General features: G+C 49.7%; 1 protein-coding gene across 2 annotated transcripts in view; it reads left to right on the top strand.

Moving 5' to 3' along the window:
- GK5 (glycerol kinase 5) overlaps positions 1 to 25824 on the top strand; it is a 90352-nt gene that overhangs the window by 54874 nt on the left and 9654 nt on the right. For both annotated transcript variants that reach the window (XM_005303266.5, XM_042853640.2), the window contains exons 11-13: positions 4559 to 4663; positions 12254 to 12348; positions 17252 to 17355. In XM_005303266.5, the coding sequence (XP_005303323.2) occupies positions 4559 to 4663; positions 12254 to 12348; positions 17252 to 17355 (304 nt within the window). The remainder of the gene's footprint in view (positions 1 to 4558; positions 4664 to 12253; positions 12349 to 17251; positions 17356 to 25824) is intronic.

Here is a 25824-nt window from a genome sequence, read left to right on the forward strand (position 1 = left end):
GGTTTGACATGATTTGTTCTTTACAAATCCATGCTGGCTATTCCGTATCACCGTACTACCTTCCAAGTGTTTGCAGATGATTTCCTTAATTACTTGCTCCATTATCTTCCCTGGCACAGAAGTTAAACTAACTGGTCTGTAGTTTCCTGGGTCGTTTTTATTTCCCTTTTTATAGATGGGCACTATATTTGCCCTTTTCCAGTCTTCTGGAATCTCTCCCGTCTCCCATGATTTTCCAAAGATAATAGCTAGAAGCTCAGATACCTCCTCTATTAGCTCCTTGAGTATTCTAGGATGCATTTTATCAGGCCCTGGTGACTTGCGGGCATCTAACTTTTCTAAGTGATTTTTAACTTGTTCTTTTTTTATTTTATCTTCTAAACCTACCCCCTTCCCATTAGCATTCACAATGTTAGGCATTCCTTCAGACTTCTCGGTGAAGAACGAAACAAAGAAGTCATTAAGCATCTCTGCCATTTCCAAGTTTCTTATTACTGTTTCCCCCTTCTCACTGAGCAGTGGGCCTACCCTGTCCTTGGTCTTCCCCTTGCTTCTAATGTATTGATAAAAAGTCGTCTTCTTTCCCTTTATTCCTATAGCTAGTTGGGGCGCATTTTGTGCCTTTGCCTTTCTAATCTTGCCCCTGCATTCCTGTGTTGTTTGCCTATATTCATCCTTTGTAATCTGTCCTAGTTTCCATTTTTTATATGACTCCTTTTTATTTTTTAGATCATGCAAGATCCCGTGATTAAGCCAAGGTGGTCTTTTGCCACATTTTCTATCTTTCCTACCCAGCGGAAGAGCTTGCTTTTGGGCCCTTAATAGTGTCCCTTTGAAAAACTGCCAACTCTCCTCAGTTGTTTACCCCCTCAGTCTTGATTCCCGTGGGACCTTACCTGTCAGCTCTCTGAGCTTACCAAAATCAGCCTTCCTGAAATCCATTCTCTCTATTTTACTGTACTCCCTTCTACCCTTCCTTAGAATTGTGAACTCTATGATTTCATGATCACTTTCACCCAAGCTGTTTTCTACTTTCAAATTCTCAATGAGTTCCTCCCTATTTGTTAAAATCAAGTCTAGAACAGCTTCCCCCCAGTAGCTTTTTCAACCTTCTGAAATAAAAAGTTGTCTGCAATGCAGTCCAAGAACTTATTGGATAGTCTGTGCCTCGCTGTGTTATTTTCCTAACATATCTGGATAGTCCCCCATCACCACCAAATCTTGGGCTTTGGATGATTTTGTTAGTTGTTTAAAAAAAGCTTCACCCACCTCTTCCACCTGGTTAGGTGGCCTGTAGTAGACTCCTAGCATGACATCACCCTTGTTTTTTACCCCTTTTAGCCTAACCCAGAGACTCTCAACACTTCCGTCTCCTGTGTCCATCTCCACCTCAGTCCAAGTGTGTACATTTTTAATATATAAGGTAACACCGCCTCTCTTTTTCCCATCTATCCTTCTTGAGCAAGCTGTATCCATCCACACCAACATTCCAATCATGTGTATTATTCCACCAAGTTTCGGTGATGCCAACAATGTCATAGTTGTATTTATTTATTAGCACTTCCAGTTCTTCCTGCTTATTCCCCATACTTCTCGCATTTGTATATAGGCATCTAAGATACTGATTTGATCTTGCCTCCCAGTTTTGCCCTGACCCTCCTTTCTCTCTGCCATTATAGCCCACGCTCCCTCCTATTTCCGACCCATTTCCCAGGTCTCTATGTTCCCCACTTACCTGTAGGCTTTGCTCACCTGTCCCCATTGAATCTAGTTTAAAGCCCTCCTCACTAGGTTAGCCAGTCTGTGTTCAAATAGGGTCTTTCCTCTCCTCGAAAGGTGAACGCCATCTCTGCCTAGCAGTCCTTCCTGGAATAGCATCCCGTGGTCGAGGAAGCCAAAGCCCTCCTGGCGACACCATCTTCGCAGCCAGGCATTCACCTCCACGACGCGCCTGTCTCTGCCCGGGCCCCTACCTTTGACAGGAAGAATCGAAGAGAATACCACCTGCGCTCCAAACTCCTTCACCTGTACTCCCAGAGCTCTGTAGTCCCTCTTGATCCGCTCAGTGTCACAACTCGCAGTATCATTTGTGCCCACATGGATGAGTAGCATGGGGTAGTAGTCAGAGGGCTGGATAATCCTCGACAGTGCCTCCGTAACGTCTCGGATACGGGCCCCCGGCAGGCAGCATACCTCCCGAGATGAAATGTCAGGGCGACAGATGGGCGCCTCCGTCCCCTTCAGAAGAGAGTCTCCGACCACCACTACCCTACGTTTCCTATTCGCAGTGGTGAAAGCAGACCTGCCAGCCTTAGGGGTACGAGGCTTCTCTTCCTCTACTGTAGGGGGTGATTCCTTCTCTCCTGTATCAAGAAGAGCATAACGGTTACCTATTACCACGGCAGGAGGGTTCGGAGCAGGGGTGGTGCACTGCCTGCTGCCAGAAGTAACCAGCTGCCAGTGTCCACCCTGAGCCATCTCCTCCTCCACCAGTGGTATGTCAGCAGTCCTGTATACTGGGACAGCTACCTCAGCTGTCTCCACATGGACACTGTCCAGGAATTGCTCATGGATTTGGATGCTCCGCAACCTAGCTACCTCCTCTTGTAGCTCCGCCACCTGCTGCCTGAGAGATTTCACCAGCAGGCACCTTTCACATTGGATGGTCCCCCCAGCCTGGATGTCAGTAAGTGGGAATTGCAAATTACAGTCTCTGCAAAACCACACCAGGATCTGGATAGAAGCATACATGCTCAGGCGCTCAGGCTACAGGCGCAGGTGGAGGAGACAGAAGCAGTGCTGGCACAGGTGTTGGGGGTCTTCCTAACCATCATAGGCCTCCCTCTGTCAAACTCCCTCTCAAATTCCCCAGTCTGCAGCCCCCTGTCGGCTATAAAAGTGATTTGTAATAATTCCCACTCCATGTGCAAATCTTTGACTGTCCCCTGAGTTGTCTCAAATACTTCATCTGATGTGTGTTCTGGCATAGCTTTACAAAAGAGTGAGTCTTTTTCAATTGAACAGTCACTCAGCCACCTCATAGAGTAAAAGCTATGCAATACCAGAGACACCAGGTGAGTTCTTAAGTAGATACATTCCCTCAATTTTGAAAGCAGCTGCTCTCTGACATCCTTAGTTGTATCACTAATAAAGTGTGAAACAGTGTAGTTTGACAAAGTCACTGTTTGCAGTTTGGTGATTGCTTGAAGACCTTTAACATTTGAAACCATGTCTCTTGGAAAGGAAAAAATGAGAGTCTGTGTAATGGTTTGTGCATTATACTCTGCACAGTTTGTATAGCTATCAAATGAGAGGCATTTGTGTTGACATTACCAGTTTAAGTAATCAAGACTTGTTAATGTTTTTTCAAGGCTTTAAGCTTTCTCTGAAAAAAATGCTCAGGTTTATCTTCATTCATGTATGATTAGTTTCCAAATGTCACAACAGCTTTGAAGGCTTCATACTTTCATCAGGCAGCACTTGGAAACACATTATAGTTTCAAATGAACTGATGTAAACCAATGTCATATTTGCCCTTGTATTTCTGCATTTTCTTTGTTCTTTTTGAGCTGTTATTAGCACAACTGTGTCCTTTTCACAAAATGATCCATCTTTCCTGAATCACTCCTTAGCTAGAAATGAACTCCAACACAGACTGAATTATCATGTCATATGTGCATAAATACATGCTGTTTGTTTTATACACTTGCACATATTTTAAAATGGGATTTGTATTGTTTTGTGTAAGGCAAATCAAACAATACAGTGCCACAGGTGGCTTGTGAGAGCCATTGTGGGCACAGGGAGGCCAAATTATGAAACTCTTTCTCTTACATAGAATCGTATATTGAAAAATGAATTTTCAGGAATACTTTTTGTCACTATTTGAGTACCTTCAGCGAATGAGACTGTTTTTTCTCAGTTGGGACTGCTGTTTTATGTTTCAGTATCTGTATATTTCCCACTTGGAGGCTCAAGCCTCCTGATTTATATATTAGGATTCAGAATATTCAGATCCCTTTAGAAAACCATTGTGTTAAAGTAACTTCTGTAATTAAAGAAAAGCATGCATACATGTTAAATAGCTTTAACAGTGTATGTGTATATTTTAAATTGTAGAATTTAACAGCTTTAAGACGACTTATTGTTTCTAATAAGGATCTGAATTTTTTAAAATCCTAAACTGCTTCATGAAGCTCTCAAAATAACTATTTTTAGTAGTTATTTTTTATTCTTTAGTGCCTTTTTTGGGGGTAATTAGATATAGTGATTCTAAATTGATTATAGGTTGCATTGCATTTCTCTTTGATTAAAAATAAACTATTGTTCATTTCTGGTTTACTTTTGCCATGTATTTTTTGTGGAATATTTTCTTCTACGGCCCCACAAAATGTTCAAGCTGTAGTACTGACATTTAAGTTGAATTTTGTAAAGGAAGTGAACAGAAGTTGCAACTACAATTTGAGGATTTTTCATTAGTTGTTTTATTTAATCTCTCTGGAAGCAATTTGTGGACTTCACTACTTTCCTTTTGTGCACGCATGTGCAAAATTTTAAGGTCTGTATCCACTGATTGGTTGGAAGATTGGGAAAGAGGTGGTCTTCTTAGCTGAAGGCGACACATCAGACGCTGGCTCTACCATAAAATGGGCTAAAGAGTTAGGTAAGTGGCTTTTCAATTGTATAATGCTATAAAACAATTAGCCCTATAAGATGCTTCTTTATAGGGTCCTCTAGCTGGCTCCTGTTCATAGTATTAAGCTTCCATTTGTTCTCTTTAATAGATAAGTAATCTAGTTTCTTCTTCGAGTGCTTGTTCACATCCATTCCACATTAGGTGTGCGCGCGCCACGTGCACGAGCGTCGGAAACTTTTCCCTTAGTGGCACTCGTCGGGCCGGCGGGGTCCCCGCCTGAGTGGCACCACCGTGCCGTGCATATATATCCCTGCTACCCCGACCCCCTCCAGTTCCTTCTTACCGTCCATGGTGGCGTTGGAACAACCTCTTGCTCTTGTACAAGAAGCAATCCCTTAGCTTTACAGTATTTAGCTGCTATCAATTCGTTAGCATTCCCTTGTTGTGGACACTTAATAGATTAGGTGCTTGGAGGCTCCAGTACCCGCCCCGGGCCACGGGGCATGCCGCAGGCCCACAGGTTTAAGGCTTGCGCCACGTGCCACAAGCCTATGCCGGTTAGTGACCCCCACGACTCCTGCCTACATTGCCTGGGGGAAGCACACCAAACAGAAAGGTGTAAGATTTGCAAGGCGTTTAAGCCTAGAACAAAGAAAGAGAGAGACTTTCATTTGAAGCAGTTGTTGATGGAGGCCGCACTGCAGCCATCGGGCCCGGAGCGCCCGACGCCGGCTCTAGCCTCCTCGGTGCGGAGGGCCCCGGAGTCGTCAAGAGACCTGGTGCCAGATAAGCACTGCAAGCCGTCGGCCTCAGAGCAAAGTAGGCCCCGGCACCGCTCATCCTCCCCGGTGCGGCCCAAGGCTAAACCAAAGGAAGGGCGCAGATGTTCCTCACAAAGGAGACCGGCACCATTTAAGGGCCCGGGCACCCGGAAGAGCGTGATGGACGCTGTGCCAGCACCGGTGGCACCGGCACCACAAGTCACACTGAGTCCAGCCCTCAGGGAACTCAGTGAGTACGACGGGCTCGAGTGAGTAATAGATCAGCCCTCCACGCTTGACACCTTTGAGGCGGCGAAGGACCTCATCGGGTTGTCGGCGGTGAGCTCCCTCCCGGCCAGGCAGAAGCCTCCCGGGCCCGGGGTGCCATCGAGGGGAAAGCTGGCAATGGTGTGCTGTTGGAGGACACCATCCCGGCGTTGGTCCCGGTCAAGCTTCGAATCTGTGGACTCTGTTACCCCGATGCAGAGGGAAGTCTCGGTACTGGAGGCGAGTCAGTGCACAGGTTTAGTGTAAGGGACCTGACGCTCTCCGGCACCCCCCCAGAGACTGGCACCAGGAAAAGGCTAGCTGGTCATCACCGAAGGCTTCCAGAAGTCACCGGTCCAGGTCTCGGGAGCACCGATACCGGTCCCGTGAGCAGTGGTACCGGTCCTCTTCCCAATCGTCAAGAAGCTGCTCGTTGACCTCCTGCTGGCGCAGATCGACGGCAACACCGTGGCCTTGGTGTTTGGTGTTGCCAGAGTCCGGCGCCGACTCGGGCCAATACAGTTACCCGCACCGGACAACAGAGAACACCAGGCTGGGTGGCAACCCCAGTGGGGACCGCCAGGACACTGACCCTTCTGGACCCCTTGGGCCTACCACCAGCGGCAGGGGGCTCCCTCCAGAGCCAGCTACTGGGTGCACCGGTCCCGGTCCCCGCACCGACGCTCCTCCATGTGGGAAGCTACAGTGTCCAGACCACCTGTACCTTCGCCGAGCGAGAGACCAGAGAAACCGGCACCAAGTCCGGTGCCGCCCCAAGGTCAGCTGCCCTGGCCCGAGCCAGAAGCCCCTCCCTCGGGGGACCAAGGGGACCAGCAGGAGGAAGCCGAGCAGCTGCTGACCTCCTCGTCATCTCTGGATGAAGTGGTGGCAGGCACAGCGGTATCAGGGCCTCCGCCAACAGACCACAGAGCCCACCAAGAGCTGCTGCGTAAGGTTGCTCAGAACTTGGGGTTAGAGGCTGAGGAGACGGTTGAGCAGGAGGACCCCATGGTGGACATTCTGAGCCCAGAAGGTCCATCCAGAATAGCGCTTCCGCTCATTAAGATCATACAGTCGAACTATACGACTGTATGGCAGACCCGGGCCTCCAGCGCTCCAACAGCCAAGGATGTGGAGTGCAAGTACTTCGCCCCATCAAAGGGGTACGACTTCTTGTTTTGCCACCCTAGCCCATGTTCCCTGGTAGTCTTGGCAGTAAACGAGAAAGAGCGCCATGGGCAGCAGGCCCAGGCCCCTAAGGCCAAGGAAGCGAAGCGCCTGGACCTGTTTGGCAGGAAGGTGTATTCCTCAGGGGGCCTCCAGTTGAGGATTGCTAATCAACAGGCCATCCTCAACAGGCATAACTTCAACTCCTGGGTGGCAGTGGGGACGTTTAAGGACAATCTCCCGCAGGGTTCCCAACAGGAGTTCACGGTGCTGGTAGACGAAGGCAAGGTCGTAGCGAAGACCTCTCTCCAGGCGTCCTTGGATGCGGCGGCCAGGACAATCGCGTCTGGCGTGGTCATGTGACGCTCGGCGTGGCTTCAGGAGTCAGGTCTGCCACCTGAGGTCCAGAACTCATTCCAGGACCTCCCCTTCGAAGGGTCCAGGCTCTTCTCGGACCAGACGGACGCAAAGCTACATAGCCTCAAGGACTCGAGGGCTACACTCAAGTCACTGGGTATGCACACCCCAGCAGCTCAAAGGAAGCCCTTCAAGCCGCAGCCTCCTCCTCAGTGTCACTACCAGCCTCGTCCTAGGCATGAGCCCTACCACAGGTGAAGCGGGGATAACAGGAGGCGCCGTATAATAACAATAGCTCCAATAGGCCGGGCCAGAGCCAAGGCCAACATAAGTCCCAGCCGGGCCCTAAACCAGGCTTTTGAAGGTGTGCCTGAGGACCGCGTACCAGACCAATCACCGGATCCGTCCCCTTGTTTCCTAAACTGCATGTCCCGTTTCTCCCTTGCATGGTCCGCCATTACGTCAGACCGTTGGGTGTTATGCATGGTGCGAGGTGGATACATGCTGCAGTTCTCCTCCCTGCCTACCTCTCAACTCCCGTCCCTCTTCAGGGACCCCTCTCACAAGCACCTCCTGGAAAAGGAGGTTCGCACTCTCCTAGAGGTGGGGGCGGTAGAGATGGTACCGAAAGACCTAAGGGGGAAAGGGTTCTACTCCCAATACTTCTTCATTCCCAAGGCCAAAGGAGGCCTTCAACCCATTCTAGACCTGCGTGGGCTCAACAAGTTCCTGGTCAAGGCCTGGTACCTCATGGTCTCTCTGGGCACCATCATCCCTTCCCCGGATCTGGGGGACTGGTACGCTGCCCTCGACATGAAAGACATGTACTTTCATATCGCCATCCACCCAGCGCATCGCCGATTCCTGCGTTTCACCGTAAACCAGGAATATTACCAGTTCACGGTTCTCCCGTTTGGCCTAGCTGCGGCCCCAAAGGTGTTCACAAAATGCATGGCAGTAGTGGCGGCCTTCTTACAGAGGCAGAGGATTCAAGTTTACCCGTACCTCGACAACTGGCGGGCCAGTCCGAAGAGGAGGTTCGGTCCCATGTGCAGGTGGCCTTGAGACTATTCGGCACACTGGGGCTCCTGGTCAACATCCCCAAGTCCACCCTCATTCCAACGCAGAGAGTGGAATTCATAGGGGCGGTCCTAGATGCGGTATAGGCAAAGGTGAGCCTTCCAGTATCACGATTCCTGGCCATCCAGCAAGCAGTGAACTCCCTGTGCCAGTTTCCCACTACAACAGCCTGAGGCTGCTGGGCTACATGGCAGCATGCACACATGTGGTCAAGCATGCCAGACTGAAACTCAGAACGCTGCAGACTTGGCTCGCCCGTGTATACGGCCCACTCAGGGACTCCCTGGACTTGTTAGTGACAGCCCCGGGGGACGTGCTAGACTCCTTGCGGTGGTAGTGGTCCCAGACCATGATTTGCGAAGGCATCCACTTTGCCGCACAACAGCCGGACCTGACGCTTGTGATGGATGTGTCAGACCTCGGATGGGGTGCTAACCTAGGGGACCTCAGGACTCGGGGCTTGTGGTCGGGAGCAGAGTGGTCGCTCCATATCAATGTGAAGGAGCTCAGGGCAGTTTGTTTAGCCTGCCAGACCTTGCACGCCACTTTGAGTGGTCACAGTGTGACAGTTCTGACGGACAACATGACCGCCATGTTTTATATAAACAAGCAGCGTGGAGCCCGTTCCTCGCCGCTCTGCCATGAGGTTCTCCTCCTTTGGAACTTTTGCGTAGCCCACACCATTCACCTTGAGGCGTCGTATCTCCCGGGGGTGTGGAACAAACTGGCGGACCACCTGAGCAGGTTGTACCCCATGCATGAGTGGATGCTCAGAGCGGACATTGTGTTTTCGCTCTTCCACAAGTGGGGGTTTCCCTGGGTAAACCTATTTGCCACCAGTGGCAACGCCCAATGCCCGCAGTTCTGCTCGTTCCAAGGCCACAGCCCGGGCTCAATAGCAGACGCATTCGCGATCACGTGGGGAGGGGAATTGAAATACGCCTTTCCCCCGCTTCCTCTGGTGCACAAGGTCCTGCTCAAGGTGCACAGGAACAGGGCGGTCATCCTTATCGCCCCGGCCTGGCCCCGCCAGCACTGGTTCACCACGCTCCTGGAGCTGTTGGTGGAAGCTCCGGTAACCCTGCCCCTACACCGGGACCTCATCACGCAGGACGGAGGGCGACTCCTCCACCCCGACCTGCAATCACTACGTCTGACGGCATGGAAGCTCTGTGGCTGAATGCTTTGGAGAGCCAGTGCTCCCTTCCTGTGCAGCAGGTTCTACTTGGTAGTAGGAAGCCCTCTACCAAGGCGACTTACCTGACCAAATGGAAGAGGTTCTCGTACTGGTATGGGCCCCAACAGGTTCAGCCACGCCAGGTTCCGGTGCCGACCATTCTAGAGTACCTACTGCACCTCAAGCGGCAGGGGCTGGCCCCGTCCTCGATCAGAGTGCCTCTGGTGGCCATCTCCGCCTTCCACCTGGGGTTCAGGGGGCTTGGTGTTCTCCCAACCAATGGTGGGACAGTTCCTTAAAGGACTGGAGAGGGTGTTCCCTTACTCACGCCCCCCTGTCCCTCCATGGAATCTCAACTTAGTCCTTTCTAAGCTCATGGGACCCCTGTTCGAGCCCCTCGCTACCTGCTCCCTCCTCCATTTTTCCTGGAAGGTGGCATTCCTGGTAGCCATCACCTCGGCCAGAAGGGTATCTGAGCTGAGGGCACTCACCTCGGAGCCACCATATACAGTGTTTCATAAAGACAAGGTGCAGCTCCGTCCGCACCCCAAGTTCCTCCCAAAGGTGGTCTCAGAATTCCATCTAGGCCAGCCTGCAAACCCTGGATGTCTGTCAAGTGTTGGCATTCTACTTGGAGCACCCCACGCCCTTTCGTAAATCCACGCAGCTGTTCGTGGCCGGGGCTGAGAGGATGAGAGGCTTCCTGGTGTCGGCGCAGCGAATCTCCTCCTGGATTACAGACTGCATTCGGGCGTGTTATGACCTCGCAGGTGTTCCGGCCCCGGCAGTCATGGCCCACTTGACCAGGGCGCAAGCAGCTTCAGCGGCTTTCCTGGCACAGGTCCCGATCCAGGAGATCTGCAGAGCAGCCACCTGGTCATCGGTGCATACCTTCATGACCCACTACGCGGTCAACCAGCAGGCCCGAGAGGATGCGGCAGTTGGTGGGGCGGTCCTCCAATCAATTGTTCCGTGACTCCTACTCTCCTCCAAAGGTAAGCTTGTAATTCACCTAATGTGGAATGGACGTGAATAAGCACTTGAAGAAGAAAAAATGGTTACCTACCTTTTCATAACTGTTGTTCTTAGAGATGTGGTGTTCACATCCATTCCACCCCTCTATCGGAGTCGCCGGCAAGAAGGAACTGGAGGGCGTCGGGCTAGCAGGGGTATATATGCACAGCGCACTGGCACCACTCAGGCGGGGGCCCCGACGGGTGCCACTAAGGGAAAAGTTCCTAATGTAGAATGGACGTGAACAACATCTCAAAGAACAACAGTTACGAAAAGGTAGGTAACCGTTTTTTCTCCAGCATGGAGCCGTGAAATTGACAAGAAAGCCAGGCTGTCATCGGGGCAGGTGTGGGGACGGGCACCAGCTAGAGCCTGACTGCCCCTGGGCTCCCTGCTCCCAGCTAGGCTGTAACCATCCAACTCCCCCCGGGGATCCTGGCAGCTGCCTGGAGGCTCCTGGCTCCCCATGGGGAGCTCGGCTGCTGCCCTAACACCAGGACTCTCAGCCCCCCACACTGTCCCTCTTAACTCAGAGGAAGCACTCCTGGTGAGGACAGAAGAGGGTAGTGTGGACATCAACCACCATAGTAATTACTGCAGTGGTTGTGTCGACATAACATAGGTTGACTTAAGTTTCTAGTGTAGACATGCCCATAGACTTCCAAATAGCCTAATGGTTAGTAATCTGTACTACCATAGAAGAGGCTTCTGTTCAGTTCCTGATCGTAGGGCCAGATCCTCAGTTCTTAGCCAAGCTGTGCTTGGTATGGGACCTGAGGTTCGGGGAACAAGGAGAAGAGGGAGTGGAAATGTGGCTTAGAACCCCTTTCATCTGTTTAGTCTCTTTTGTAACTTGATGCAGCCCTAAGGACTATTTTCCCAACTGGGAATTATCAATTCACAGGGCACCCCAGCCATGCCCTTCTTCCCATGATGTCATCTGTGCTGGGTGATTTGGAATGGGTGAAGCCGCAAGGCCACTTAATAATTCCCTCCCACCAATGGAATCCCCAGCTGTCTGGTTAAGGCTTCTTTCTGATTGCCTGGCACTGTGGCCTAGTCTACACTGGGGGGGGGGGGGGGAACGAGCTAAGTCGGTCTAAGTTATGCAACTTCAGCTACGAAAATAGCGTAGCTGAAGTCAACATACTTAGAACTACTTACTGCAGTGTCTTCACTGCGTTGGGGGAGCGTCAGCAGTCGACCTGTTGACTCTGCCTACACTCTCGCTCCGGTGGAGTTCCGACGTCGATGGGAGAGTGCTCGACAGTCGATTTATCGCGTCTTCACTAGACGCGATAAATCGATCCCCACTGGATTGATCGCTCCGGAGGTAAGTGTAAACATGCCCTGTCTAAGCACCACAGTGTAGCTAGAACAGGGTGCCAAGAATATGGCCAATAGTCTTGTTGGATCTTGGCTGGCAGTTACAGCTTATGGGGGAAGACATCCTTTTTATGTTTCTCAACATCATCTCCAGCTTACTTTTGGAAGCTAATAATGCTACTCTAAGTCCCATACATATTTCCCTGACTAGAAGGAATTATCCTCAATACAAGATTTTGAGAGTGAGTGGGCTTTAGAGTGGTAGGGATATTTGAGGATGGTTGTGGATTTGTTTCTTGATACTGGATACTTCTCTTTCATGGGGATGATTGAATTGAAATTCAGAAAAATTTTGTTTTCTTAATATGTGCTAGGTGGACAATTTAGGAATCTTGACTGTAATAATTTATTAAGAAAAGTCTAAGTAAATAATGTAGTCAGTTGACTTTTTTGTGTGCACCCTTACAGATCTTTTCACCAGTGTAGATGAGACAGCAAGAATGGCACGAGGTGTGGTTGATTCTGAAGGAGTTTGTTTTGTTCCATCTTTTAGTGGTTTGCAGGTAAAAATACCATCCTTAATATGACACAAATGATTTTTTGTGTCCTGCTTAAACATTAATATCTGTAAAGTTGCCCATTATCATGGTATCTATTCTGTTCTATTCAGGTTCTTGTTCCATGCCCATCACGGTGGTATCTGAGGGCCTCTGTGGTATCTGACCATCTAAAAACATTAATGAATGTATCCTCAAAAAAAACCACATGAGGTAGGGAAATATTATTCCCATTTTACAGATGGGGAACTGAGGTATAGACAGATTAAGTGATTTGCCCAGTGTCACAAGAACTGAACCCAGATATCTTGCATCTCAGTCCAGTGCCTTGGCCACCAGCTTATTCTTCCAAAGAACTGAGCTGGACTCAAATTATTGGTTTTTATGCCATTTCTTTTCACAGCCACATTTCAAGAAAGCATTAATTACATGCTTAAGAACTTCCCTGAATAAGGATGCTTTCCTGAATTGGGGCCTTAAAGCGTAGCACTAATGACTGTTTAACCAACTATGTGGCATATGGATCTAATTTTTAAAACTGTACATTTCTGTTTTCTTGTAGTTGTCAGTATGCAGAACTCAATCTTGCTAAAATATACTAGAGGGTTGCTTCGCAGGCTGAGCTCACTGCACACACTAGGGGCTTTTAGCATTCTGCAGTTTCTCCCACAAGCTCCCTGTGCACCACCCTCTTCTTTTCCTGTATTGCAGGTATTCCCTGCAACTCCCCTTTCCTCATGCCAGAGGCTTTGTGTATTCCCCCCTATACCAGGGTCCTCCATTCTCCTTCCATGATCCTGTCCCCTCATACCATTGTCCCCATTCTTCTCCTCCTGCAAGGTGCTCTGTATATCTCCCCCCTTTAGGGGTTCTGTGTGGGGCCCCCCCTTCTCCCTTTCCTTACATGCCAAGGTCTCTACATCCTCATTCATACCAAGAGCTGTGTGTGTTACTCCCTCCAGGCCAGAGGTTCTGTATGCCCTCCCACGTCCTCTTTCCCACTCTCAATTCTTATTTCTTTTTGTTTGTTTGTTTGTTTGTTTGGAGGGTGTCAGCATTTTAAATTGCATTGGGAGGATGGGCAGAGCTGTAGTGAGGGGTTTTGTGCAGTAATGCCATAGCTGTGTTTGTCCCAGGATGCGAGAGAAACAAGATGGGTGAGATAATATCTTTTATTGAACCAACTTCTGTCCATGGAAAGGACAAACTTTCAAGCTTCACAGAGCTTTTCATCAGGTCTGGGGAAGGTAACCAGAGTGTTCAAGCTAAATTCAAGGTGGGACAGATCATTACGCAAAAGGGGTCGCACATGTTGTAGGAGACCACTTAATTTTAAGTGGGCAATTAACACTGCTGCAGTCCTGGGGCCAAGGAGGGGATAGTAGGCTGCAGGGTGTAAAAGCAGTGTCTCAGTTAAATCCATGGTTTTTAGTGTCGAGCAGAATTATGGATTTAAGTTCAAGCTCATCTTTTGAAGATGTTATCATTTTGAGGATGAGGACTGAGAGGTCAGATACAGAGTGATCACTTTGTGTAAAATGTTCATCCACTGGTGATAGGGTGAGTATCTGTGTATGAATTCATTTGAAAGTAGTGATCATGTGGGTGAAAACGGACAGTTGTTGGGGCATTTGATGTACAAGATGGGGTACATCACATGTTGTGATAGGCATGTGTAGGATATCCTATGGCTTAGGACGGTCTACCTGGGAGACTAACTCCCTCCCCATTCCTACTGCTGCATTTTAGTCACTAGAGACACTTGAATTGGATTCCTCTCAATTTAACACAGGTTGCTGGTACTAGAGTGTTCTCTATGAGGGTCCCTGGCTATAAAACCTGTTTCTCCCTTAGTCTGGAATTGCGTTGCTCTGCTGCGATTCAGAGCATGTTATGTAGCACACCTATTTTATTCAGGCTTTTGAAGAGAGAAAGACTTGATGGAGGTTGAGATTTGTATGGAGATTTTTGTGGGAGTTGTGTTGGAGGCTGTTGGTAGCGTCAGTTTAGTTTAGATGTCTTTTGATACTTGTGTAAATCAAAAGAAATTGTGAGTTGTTATTTAAGATGCCAAAAAGGGTAGTACAGGATGGCCTGCATGCAGATACAACTAATGTGATAAGAAGTGATGTCCTGCTTTGGGCAAGTCTACATTAAAATGCTCCATCCAGCTGCACCGCTGTTACTCTTTAATGAAGTCGCTGTACGCCAATGGGAGAGAGCTCTCCTGTCGGCATAGTTAATCCATCTCCTGAGAGGCAGTAGCTATGTCAGAAGGAGAAGCTCTCCTGCCAGCATAGCGCTGTCTACATGGGGGGGTGAGGTCGGTATAACTATGTCACTTAGGGGTGTGGATTCCCCACACCCACCCCAGCGACATAGTTATACCGATTATAGGTCTGTAAAGTAGACCAAACCTTTATATTTACCCACTTGCAAAGCTTAAAGGGATACTGTCAGATAGTTTAAGGCCTAAATGTTACATGCCTTAAAAAATTCACTACTAATGTTTTTTTGAGGAACCTTGTCTTCCTATTCTCTGCAAGTAATACCATATAAATATCTAAAATAATTTAGATAGGAGCTTTCTTACAAATTTCTTAAATCAACTTGTGTGAAAACTCTTTTCTTCTCACAGAATTTTTTGCAATTTCCCATTTCCCCCACAAAATTACCCCTGCCCAAGACTCTCTCACCTTGAGAGGATTAGAAATGGGAACTCCATTCCATTGACTAAAGGATCTCTTAGGATCCAGAACTCCCAACACCAGAAGGGCTTCAGATATCAAAGTCATGATATTTTTCACTGTAGAAATGCTAGTTTAGGCAATTTTTAGAGACTTTTTTATGGCTCCTTACAAGCCTTTTACAGTTGGACTTGTGACTTTACAGAAAGAAATTGATTATTTTAACAACTCTTAAATGTTTCTAAAATAGCTATTCTGTAACGTGACATACAGAATACATGATGATACAGATTGATCATCACTTAATCAGGATGACTGAGAAACTTACTCAGGCGTTGATATTTTTGAGTAACACAGCCATCACAACGTTCTCCTAAACAACTTTTTATGCCACATCATACAATCATTAATTCTTTATATCTTATATCTAGTGTGTGTGTGTGTGTGTGTGTGTGTGTGAGAGAGAGAGAGAGAGAGAGAGAGAGAGAAATACTGAATAGATTTATGGAGCTCAACCATGACATCTCTACCCTGCTGTACAGGTTAGCTCCAACTGTCTTCCAGTAATCTAACTTTGATTGCATGGTTAGGTTTCGTAGACATCAGGATAGCAGGGGTTGGACATGTTATGGAGGCAATTTGTTCATTTCCTAGATAGAGTCAAATGTTTCTCTGACAGTTCCTGTTATGAGAATGAGGAGAAGGCTTCTCCCCTCTGAACTTGGATGACATTGCTGTGATGTGGCGCGTTTCTCATCATGGGACAGAAGTATTCCTACTGTACAAATTTAAAATGCATATTTCCTTGATTTATTATCACTCACTCATCTTACCTTTGTTCTATAGTTTGTGTAAGTCATACATCTATATTATGTGTGATATGTTATAAAAATGCAAATAAAGCTTTTAAACAAAGTGAATAAAACTCTGGTCCTCTACACATTCGCCTTTAATATATATCATGAGTCCTTTCCTTTCTAGTTAGTTGCTTATACACCTCTACCCTGATATAACGCTGTCCTCGGGAGCCAAAAAATCTTACCGCGTTATAGGTGAAACCGCGTTATATCGAACTTGCTTTGATCCGCCGGAGTGCGCAGTCCCGCCCCCCCGGAGCACTGCTTTACCACGTTATATCCGAATTCGTGTTATATTGGGTCGCATTATATCGGGGTAGAGGTGTATTTGACAATCCACAAGCTTGTCAACAAGGAAACTTTTATTATTAGTATGGTTGGGTTAAACATCCACAAGTTGGAAAAGATGGTTGTACACTGGAGAACTGAATATATTCTTTACTGACTTTAAACATAACTAATTTCTGAATTGAGTCTCAGTGTGCTACATACTAGCCTTCATCTGGGCAAGTGGGCTGTCACTTCATTTACATCCTACAAAGTAATTTATACTTCCTTAATTTTTTTGGTGGTGTTCTCCATTTTTTTGCAGTCACAATATGATTAAAATTAGGGCTACTTCAGAATTCTGTATAGCAGATATTTAGGGAACTAAATAAAAATCCTGGAAAGTTTTTTAAAATGTCGTGTGTTATTTTAAATTGAAAAAACATTTAACATTGTCTTAATGCATTTATGGGGAAGGAGAGTGACATTCTGTCACTCAAATCCACCAAAACAGTGGAGCAGAGATGGATGCAAAAACCAATCTGCCAGTCATCCTACGAAAGGAGATGACTTTTTTATGAGACAGCCAGAATTAGTGTGTCTGTTGCATCATTATGCCATTCAAAACATTAGTGCAATTACGTTATATAATTTAAATTGACTAGCCTCTTCAAGGCTACTGTATTATATTAATTTTTCTGTACAAAAAGTCTGGGGAAAGTCAGTAAATTCTTTCCCGCCCTCTAACCCTCCCCCCCAACTTTAATAATACTGTACTCTATCTTAGACACTTGTACTTTAGTTGATGTGTACTCTCTGTATATTTTTATAGGTAGTACCAATGAGTGATATTTAGTGTATCAAATTCTGGGGGGGGAAACAAATGCAATAATTGGCAACTGATTTGAAAACTGATTTTTCTGAAATATAGACAAAATAACACTATCCAATGCTTACATATTGTCTTAATTTTCTTCTTCTCATTATGCTTCCTGTAATTGTCATGTGTAAGTTATTTTTTCTTACTACTTGTATCCTTTCTCAAAATGCTACAGATATAACTTAGTAATTAATTTTATTGTCAAACCTTTATTTTAGGTTCCTGTGAATGACCCTTATGCATGTGCCTCCTTTATGGGGCTGAAACTTTCCACTACCAGAAACCATCTTGTACGAGCTATATTGGAATCTGTCGCTTTTAGGTATTGAGTGCAGTCTTTCTTAATTCATTATCTTTAGGATTTCTATTTTCTTCTCATCTAATTATTCTGTATTTTGGTCACTCAGTGTGTGAAGTCAGATAATCACTTGTTACATGAATGCATGGACTTAGCAATTTATAAAATGTTAAGTGTGGTAATTTATATTAATTGACACTGACAGGAAGTTTTGTATATTTATCAAGGGTCACAGTTTTTGTTAACAGCTGACCCAGCATAAAAGACGGTTACTCACCGTTGTAACTGTTGTTCTTCGAGATGTGTTGCTCATATCCATTCCATTAGGTGTGCGCGCGCCGCGTGCACGATCGTCGGAAGATTTTCTACCCTAGCAACACCGGCGGGTCGGCTGTGGAGCCTCCTAGAGTGGCGCCTTCATGGCGCTGAATATATACCCCAGCCGACCCGGCGCCCCCTCAGTTCCTTCTTGCCGGCTACTCCGACAGTGGGGAAGGGGGGCGGGTTTGGAATGGATATGAGCAACACATCTCGAAGAACAACAGTTACAACGGTGAGTAACCGTCTTTTCTTCTTCGAGTGCTTGCTCATATCCATTCCATTAGGTGACTCCCAAGCCCAACTTAGGTGGTGGGGTCGGAGTGAGACATTGCTGTGTGCAAAACCGCTGATCCGAAGGCAGCATCGTCCCTGGACTGCTGCACTAGTGCATAGTGAGCTGTAAACGTGTGGACTGATGACCAAACCGCCGCTCTACAAATGTCCTGGATCGGAACTTGCGCCAGGAAAGCAGTCGAGGAAGCTTGGGCCCTCGTGGAGTGAGCGGTGAGGTGCGGTGCTGAGACACCTGCCAGGTCATAGCAAGTCCGGATGCAAGACGTAATCCAGGAGGATAGGCGTTGTGAGGAGACCGGTGAGCCTTTCATTCGGTCGGCCACTGCAACAAAGAGTTGCATCGTCTTTCTAAAGTGCCTTGTGCGGTCAATATAGAAAGCCAGGGCCCTGCGAACGTCCAGAGAATGCAAACGTTGATCCTGGCGAGTAGCATGCGGTTTAGGATGAAAGACCGGGAGAAATATATCCTGGTTGATATGAAAAGGAGAAACCACCTTAGGGAGAAAGGCAGGATGTGGACGAAGCTGCACTTTATCCTTATGAAAAACTGTGTAAGGGGGCTTGGATGTAAGCGCCCTGAGTTCAGAAACGCGCCTTGCGGAGGTGATGGCTACGAGGAAGGCTGTCTTCCAGGATAGGTACAAAAGTGAACAGGTGGCCAGTGGCTCGAATGGAGGACCTGTGAGCTTGGAGAGAACCAGGTTGAGGTCCCACGTCGGAACGGGCCGACGTTGTTGTGGGTACATCCGGTCTAAGCCCTTGAGGAATCTAACGACCATCGGGTTAGAGAATACCGAGGACGCGAGTTCCCCTGGGTGAAAGGCTGATATAGCGGCCAGGTGAACTCTAATTGAAGATATCGCCCTGCTGTTTTAGGGAGAGGAGATATTCCAATATGAGAGGAATAGGTGCCTGCAACGGGGACGTGGCTCGTTGTTCGCACCAACAGGAGAACCGCTTCCACTTGGCCAGGTACGTGGTCCGTGTTGAGGGCTTCCTACTGCTCAGCAGAATCTGTTGGACAGAGTGCGAGCATTGCTGCTCTGCCTGGGTGAACCAGGGAGCAGCCACGCCGTGAGGTGGAGTGATTGTAGGTCGGGGTGACGCAGCCGGCCGTGGTCCTGAGAGATGAGATCCGGACATAATGGAAGCGGGATCGGTGTCTGAACCGAGAGTTCCAACAGTGTGGTGTACCAATGTTGTCTCGGCCACGCTGGAGCGACCAGAATTACCTGTGCCTGGTCTCTGCGCAATTTGAGCAGTACCTTGTGGACCAGAGGAAACGGAGGAAAGGCATAAAACAGGTGGTCTTTCCAGGGAAGGAGAAACGCATCCGAGAGGGAGCCTGGAGCTCGACCTTGCAGAGAGCAGAACACGTGGCACTTCCTGTTGTCTCGAGATGCAAACAGGTCTATCTGGGGAAACCCCCACTTCTGGAAAACGGAATGTATGATGTCCGGACGGATAGACCACTCGTGCGTCTGAAAGGACCTGCTGAGTCGGTCCGCTAAAGTGTTCTGGACTCCAGGGAGGAACGATGCCGTGAGATGGATTGAGTGGGCGATGCAGAAGTCCCACAGGCGAATGGCCTCTTGGCATAGAATTGACAAACGTGCTCCTCCTTGCTTGTTGATGTAAAACATGGCCGTGGTGTTGTCGATGAGAACTAACACACAGCGGCCACGTAGGAGATTGAGAAATGCCTGGCACGCCAGGCGCACCGCCATCAGTTCCCAAACATTGATGTGCAGGGCTATCTGGGATGCAGTCCACAGGCCCTGGGTATGGTGTTCGTTGAGATGGGCGCCCCAACCCAGAGATGAAGCGTCTGTGACCAGGTGCAGAGAGGGTTGTGGGGCGTGAAATGGCATCCCCTCGCAAACCACATTGCGATCTAGCCACCAGGTGAGGGAGGTCAGGACCGAGTTCGGGACCGTGACCACCATGTTCAGGCTGTCCCGATGTGGGCGGTATATTGATGACACCCAGGTCTGGAGTGGGCGAAGCCGAAGTCTGGCATGCCTGGTTACGTACGTGCAGGAAGCCATGTGACCCAGCAGGGTAAGGCACGACCTCACCGTGGTAGTTGGGAAGGCCTTGAGCCCTTGAATGAGGCTCGTGATGGTGCAAAAGCGGTTGTCTGGCAGGATGGCTTGTGCACGTCTGGAGTCTAGAACTGCGCCGATGAATTCTATTCTCTGGGTAGGTTCTAGAGTGGATTTGTCCTTGTTGAGTAGGATGCCCAACTTGTTGAATGTGTGCACTATTATGTGGACGTGAGCTCGAACTTGCTCTTTGGTGCGACCGCGTACCAGCCAGTCGTCTAGGTACGGGAACACCTGTATCCCTTGCCGACGAAGGTACGCTGCCACGACAGCCATACATTTCGTGAACGCTCTTGGGGCCGAGGATAGGCCGAAGGGAAGGACTGCAAATTGGTAGTGCACCGTGCTTACCACGAATCGCAGGAAGCGTCTGTGAGGCAGGTAAAGTGCGATGTGAAAGTATGCGTCTTTCATGTCGAGGGCGGCGAACCAGTCTCCAGGATCGAGGGAAGGGATAATGGCCCCCAAAGAGACCATGCGGAACTTCAACTTTACTACGAATTTGTTGAGTCCGCGCAAGTCCAAGATGGGTCGCAGACCTCCTTTGGACTTGGGAATGAGGAAGTAACGGGAATAAAATCCCCTGCCCCTTAACTCCACTGGAACCTCCTCTATGGCCCCCATAGCAAGGAGCGTAGAAACTTCCTGTATAAGAAGTTGCTCGTGGGAAGGGTCCCTGAAGAGGGACGGGGAAGGGGGGGAGGAGGGGGGGATTGAAGAAAACTGGATAGCGTATCCCCTGTCCACCGTGCGAAGGACCCAACGGTCCGAAGTTATAAGGGACCAAGCACGGTGGAAATGGGAAAGGCGATCCCGAAAGGAGGGGGCTGGATCCTGGGGGATGACTGGGGCGCCGTCCTCGACCGCACCTTCAAAAGTTCTGCCTGGGGCCTGAAGGTGGTCTAGGTGGCCCCTGGTTCTGACCGGGTTGAGGGCCGGCCCACCTTCTTCTACCACCTCGCCCTCGCCTCCGGGCCGAGTCCTGTCTCTGACGAGGTGGGGGGGGTAGAAGCGCTGAGGCTGCGGCCTGAATGGCCTGCGCTGAGGGCCCGCAACATGCATCCCCAGGGAACGCATGATTGTCCTGGAGTCCTTGAGGCTCTGCAGGCGAGAGTCCGTCTTTTCTGAAAACAACCCCTGTCCTTCGAAGGGCAGATCCTGCAGGGTTTGCTGCAGTTCCTGTGGCAAACCCGAAACCTGGAGCCAGGAGATCCTCCGCATAGCGATACCTGAGGCCAGGGTTCTCGCAGCAGAGTCCGCTATGTCTAAGGAGGCCTGTAAGGAGGTCCGAGCCACCTTCTTACCCTCCTCTACCAGGGCTCCAAACTCCTCCCTGGACTCTTGGGGAACCAACTCCTTGAACTTCCCCATAGAGTTCCAGGAGTTAGTTATAGCGGCTCAAGAGCGCCTGCTGGTTAGCCGCTCTAAGTTGCAGCCCTCCGGCTGAGTAAACTTTACGGCCAAACAAATCGAGGCGCTTAGCCTCCTTCGATTTGGGCGCTGCGGCCTGCTGACCGTGGCGCTCCCTTGCATTCACTGATGCCACCACCAGTGAACACGGCTGGGGGTGGGTATACAAGTACCCGTAGTCTTTGGACGGAACAAAGTATTTCCTTTCCACCCCTCTCGCTGTGGGTGGGATAGAGGCAGGAGTTTGCCATATCGTAGTTGCATTCGCTTGTATCGTGCGGATCAGGGGTAACGCCACCCTCGATGGGGCATCCGCTGCGAGGATATTCACGATGGGGTCCTGCACCTCCACTATCTCCTCCGCCTGCAGGTCCATATTACGGGCCACCCTACGCAGGAGATCCTGGTGAGCCCGAAGATCTATTGGAGGTGGACCTGTGCACGATGTGCCCGCCACTGCCTCATCCGGAGAGGAAGAGGAAGATGCCTCCGGTGGTACAGGATCCAAGGGAGGGTCCTGGTCTCCCTGCTCCTGGGCCGGAGCATCACCTGCGCTTGGGTCCAGGACGTCAGGTGGTGCGGACACGGAAGCCTCCATGCCCCCTGGCGGAGGCCGAGAGATGGTGGACTCCGGGGCCCTTCTAACGGAGTGGCCCGAGCGAGAGGTCGAAGCTATTGGAGCCCCTTGGGCCTGATGGTACGCCCACGGGGTCCAGAACGACCAGTGAGATGGGCCCTGAGCAGGGTCCTCTGTTATCTCCTGCCAATGGCCCAAGTCCTGTTCCTCGGCTTGCCCCTGAGGGGGGTATGCCGATCTCGATAGGTCCTCAGAGGAGCGAGACACCGATCTCGATGGCCATGGCGGTGCCGAGAGCGTCGAGACGAATCCCGTGGGCTGCGGTGCCGCACGGTGCCGGTCCGGAGATGTTCTAACTCCACGCGGTGCCGGCGATCGGTGCCGGGACCGCGACCGGTGCCGATGACCTCGCCGGTGCCGGGAGTCGGATCTGGACCTCGACGATGACCTGGAGTAGGCCCGGTGCCGGGAGCGGCCTCTCGACGTCGAGCGTCGATCGTGGCGGTGCCGAGAACTACGTCTCGACGTTGATCGGTGCCGACGATCATAGCGGTGCCGAGACGTAGAGCGGTGCCGCGACGAAGATCTTGGCCGCGAGTACGACCGGTGCCGAGGTGATATTCGGCGCCGGGACTGCGAGCGGCGTGGGGACCTGCTTCGGGACCTGGACCGGTGCCGTGGTTCCAGCCCTTGCGATGGAGGGCGCATCAAGGCAGGTTTCCCCCTAGACTGGACCGGGCGAGTCAACGGTGCCGTCGGTGCCGGTGGTTGAGGCGGTGCTGGCTCCGTGAGAGCTATTAAGTCTCTCGCCGCCGCGAAGGTCTCTGGAGTCGGCGGGAGGCACTGTATCACCGCCGGTCTCGGTGGAGACGCTATCTGCACCGGACTCAACGGCCTCGGCGCCGGAGTCGACGGTGCTGGAGGCACCTGTTTCCGGTGCTCCACAGGCGGACGCGGCTCTACCCCCGGCACTGGGGGAGCCGGTGTCTTCGGCACGGAGGTCCCCGTCTTATGGGCTTTTTTATGCCCCGGGGATAATGACCGGCGCCGAGGCACTTGTTGTGCTTGCGGTGCCGACGAGGTCCGGTGCCGGGGAGGCTTGTCCGACGCCACTCGCGTGGTCGGCATGGCCGGTGCCGCCGGAGCACTGCGCACCGAGGTGCTAGGTGCCGGGGCCTGACTCGTTGATGGGGCGTCCGGACTAAGTGCCGCCTCCATAAGGAGTTGCCGGAGCCGAAAGTCCCGCTCCTTCTTGGTCCTTGGTCTGAAGGCCTTACAGATCTTGCACTTATCTGTTTGATGGGACTCTCCCAGGCACTTCAGACAGGAGTCGTGCGGGTCGCTCGTGGGCATAGGCTTAGCGCAGGAGGCGCACTGCTTGAAGCCGGGAGCGTTGGGCATGAGCCCGGCCCCGCGGCCGGGGGAGAAAGGGGGAGACGACCCCCTTAATCCCCTGAACTACTATAACAACTAGAACAAATGAACAATTTTTAAAACTATTTAACTATTTAACTATAAACAACTAGAACTATAACTATAACTGTGAATAACTAACTAAGCTAGGGAGAGTGGAGAACAGCTATGCCGCGCTCCACAGTTCCAACGACCGTCGGGCGGTAAGAAGGAACTGAGGGGGCGCCGGGTCGGTTGGGGTATATATTCAGCGCCATGAAGGCGCCACTCTAGGGGGCTCCACAGCCGACCCGCCGGTGTTGCTAGGGTAGAAAATCTTCCGACGATCGTGCACGCGGCGCGCGCACACCTAATGGAATGGATATGAGCAAGCACTCGAAGAAGAACAGGTTAAAATGGACTTGGCCCCTCTGCATGTCCAAAATCTGTCTTCTACCTGAAGTTTGCCCTTGTGTTTCCTCACTATCTTTATGTGGAAAGTAAGCCTCTTTTCACTCTCAACCTATTTTAAGTAGGCATGAAGCTGGAGGCTCCTGGGATAATTCTTAGGTCCTCCATGTTTATATAACATAGTGATAGGCATTTTAAAAATACATAAGAGAGACAGAAGATACGTTAGCTGCTGAACTGGGGTATGTCTCTTTTGCATACATGGAAAGCTGAAAATCTCATCCAAAGAGCTGGCAAAAAAAAGCTTCAAATATATCTTTTCCTTTCAGATGTATGTTTTCCCCTATAACTATTAGGGTAAGTTAAACTACTTCTTTAAGTGATGGTCCTTATGCATGTATATTCCACACATTGGTACTCATGGGCGCTGTGTGCCCAAGTCCAGAATTTCTTCAAAGCAGTGTCCATTGACCTGCAGAGGCACAGTAACTCTACTTGTGCTCCCGATCATGGGTATAAGAGGAAATGTGGGTTGATGCCTCCCAGTTCCTACTCATCACTACATGGCCTGAGTTGGAATCATGTCCTCCTTCACTATTGCAGAATCTGTAAAATTTAATTGTAAATAGTTTATATCTTAGCTTAGGAATTCTAGTTAGTGTATAGTTTAGTATAGAATAGAATATCCCCACCCCCACTCCCATTTGGAGGGACATCCTCCCTGATCCCAAGACTATGCCCAGGGTCCCAGGATTCAAGAACTGAGTCTCCTGCCCTCACTCTTCCTCCATCAGCAATGAGCATCACTGGTGCCTCTACTGTCTGGATGAGGCACATATCTCTGTGAAGTTCATTATCTGTAAATCCTTCCCACCTAGAACTAGAGAGGCCCAAGAGCTCCAATTGAAAAAGTTCCTGATGGAAGAGGCTCCATCTGACTCAAGCCCGGGAGACCCTCTGTACTAGCTGACTAGCTGTGCTCCTCCAAGCACGAGCCTTGGCAGAAGGACTGATCCCCCGCAGCAGACGGTCCAGAAGAAACTTGTTTCCTTCCCAAGCCAGTCCAGGTTGGGTAAGATGTCGCATATGGAACCCACCAGCTCCACTGAAGACTCCCAGGCTGGAGGATAAGGCACAGAAAAACAAGGATCTGCCGGTAACTGCTCTACCAGGGGGCAAAGATAAACACTCTCCAGTCCCATCTCTGGGAGCAAGTCCGAATTCATCATTGTCAATACAAAGACCATCAGGCCACATCAGACAAACCAGAACCATTGGGTGTCTGTTGAAACTCCTCAGACTTTGGGCTCTAGGGAGACCTTTGTAACACCAGAGGATATCTTCCTTCCCTATATGCAGTCTCCACTTCTTTTGGCCCTGCCCTCCTAAGAGATGTCTTTACCCCAGACAAGGAACCGTTACCATTATCTCAGGAGAGATCCCATCTCCATCCATCAGGCAGGAGCACCTTGGTACTGACCAATGGAACCATCCTCTGAATCGGAGGAGATAGCTGCACCAGTATCTCTGCAAAGGCACAGGAGCCCTGACAGACAAGGTATTATTACCCCTCTGGTTATGACCTCCCCAGGGACATCTGGCATTGATTCCCGTGGGAGCCACCATTAAAGTTTTCCCAGCGGTAGCGGTCCAGATGAGATGTCAGGGATATACAGTGTTTCCATACCTGGACGACTGGCTCTTGGTAGGCTGATCTCACCAAGAAGTCATATCAGCAACAGAGTTTCTTCAGAGCCTCCTTGCCAATTTGGTGTTTGTCACCCGTGAGGACAATACATTTTATAGGAGCATGTCCAGACTCAGTCTCAGCGAGAGCTTTCCTCCTTCCAGACATATTTTATGCGATGAGCAACCTGATCTCTCTCATCACCTGCAAATCTCGAATTACGGTGCATCAGTGTCTGTCCCTGTTAGGCCACATAGCCACATGCATTTACATGACACTTTTCACCAGACGCTACT

Source organism: Chrysemys picta, chromosome 9 (genome assembly GCF_011386835.1).
Source record: "Chrysemys picta bellii isolate R12L10 chromosome 9, ASM1138683v2, whole genome shotgun sequence".
Taxonomy (NCBI): Eukaryota; Metazoa; Chordata; order Testudines; family Emydidae; genus Chrysemys; species Chrysemys picta.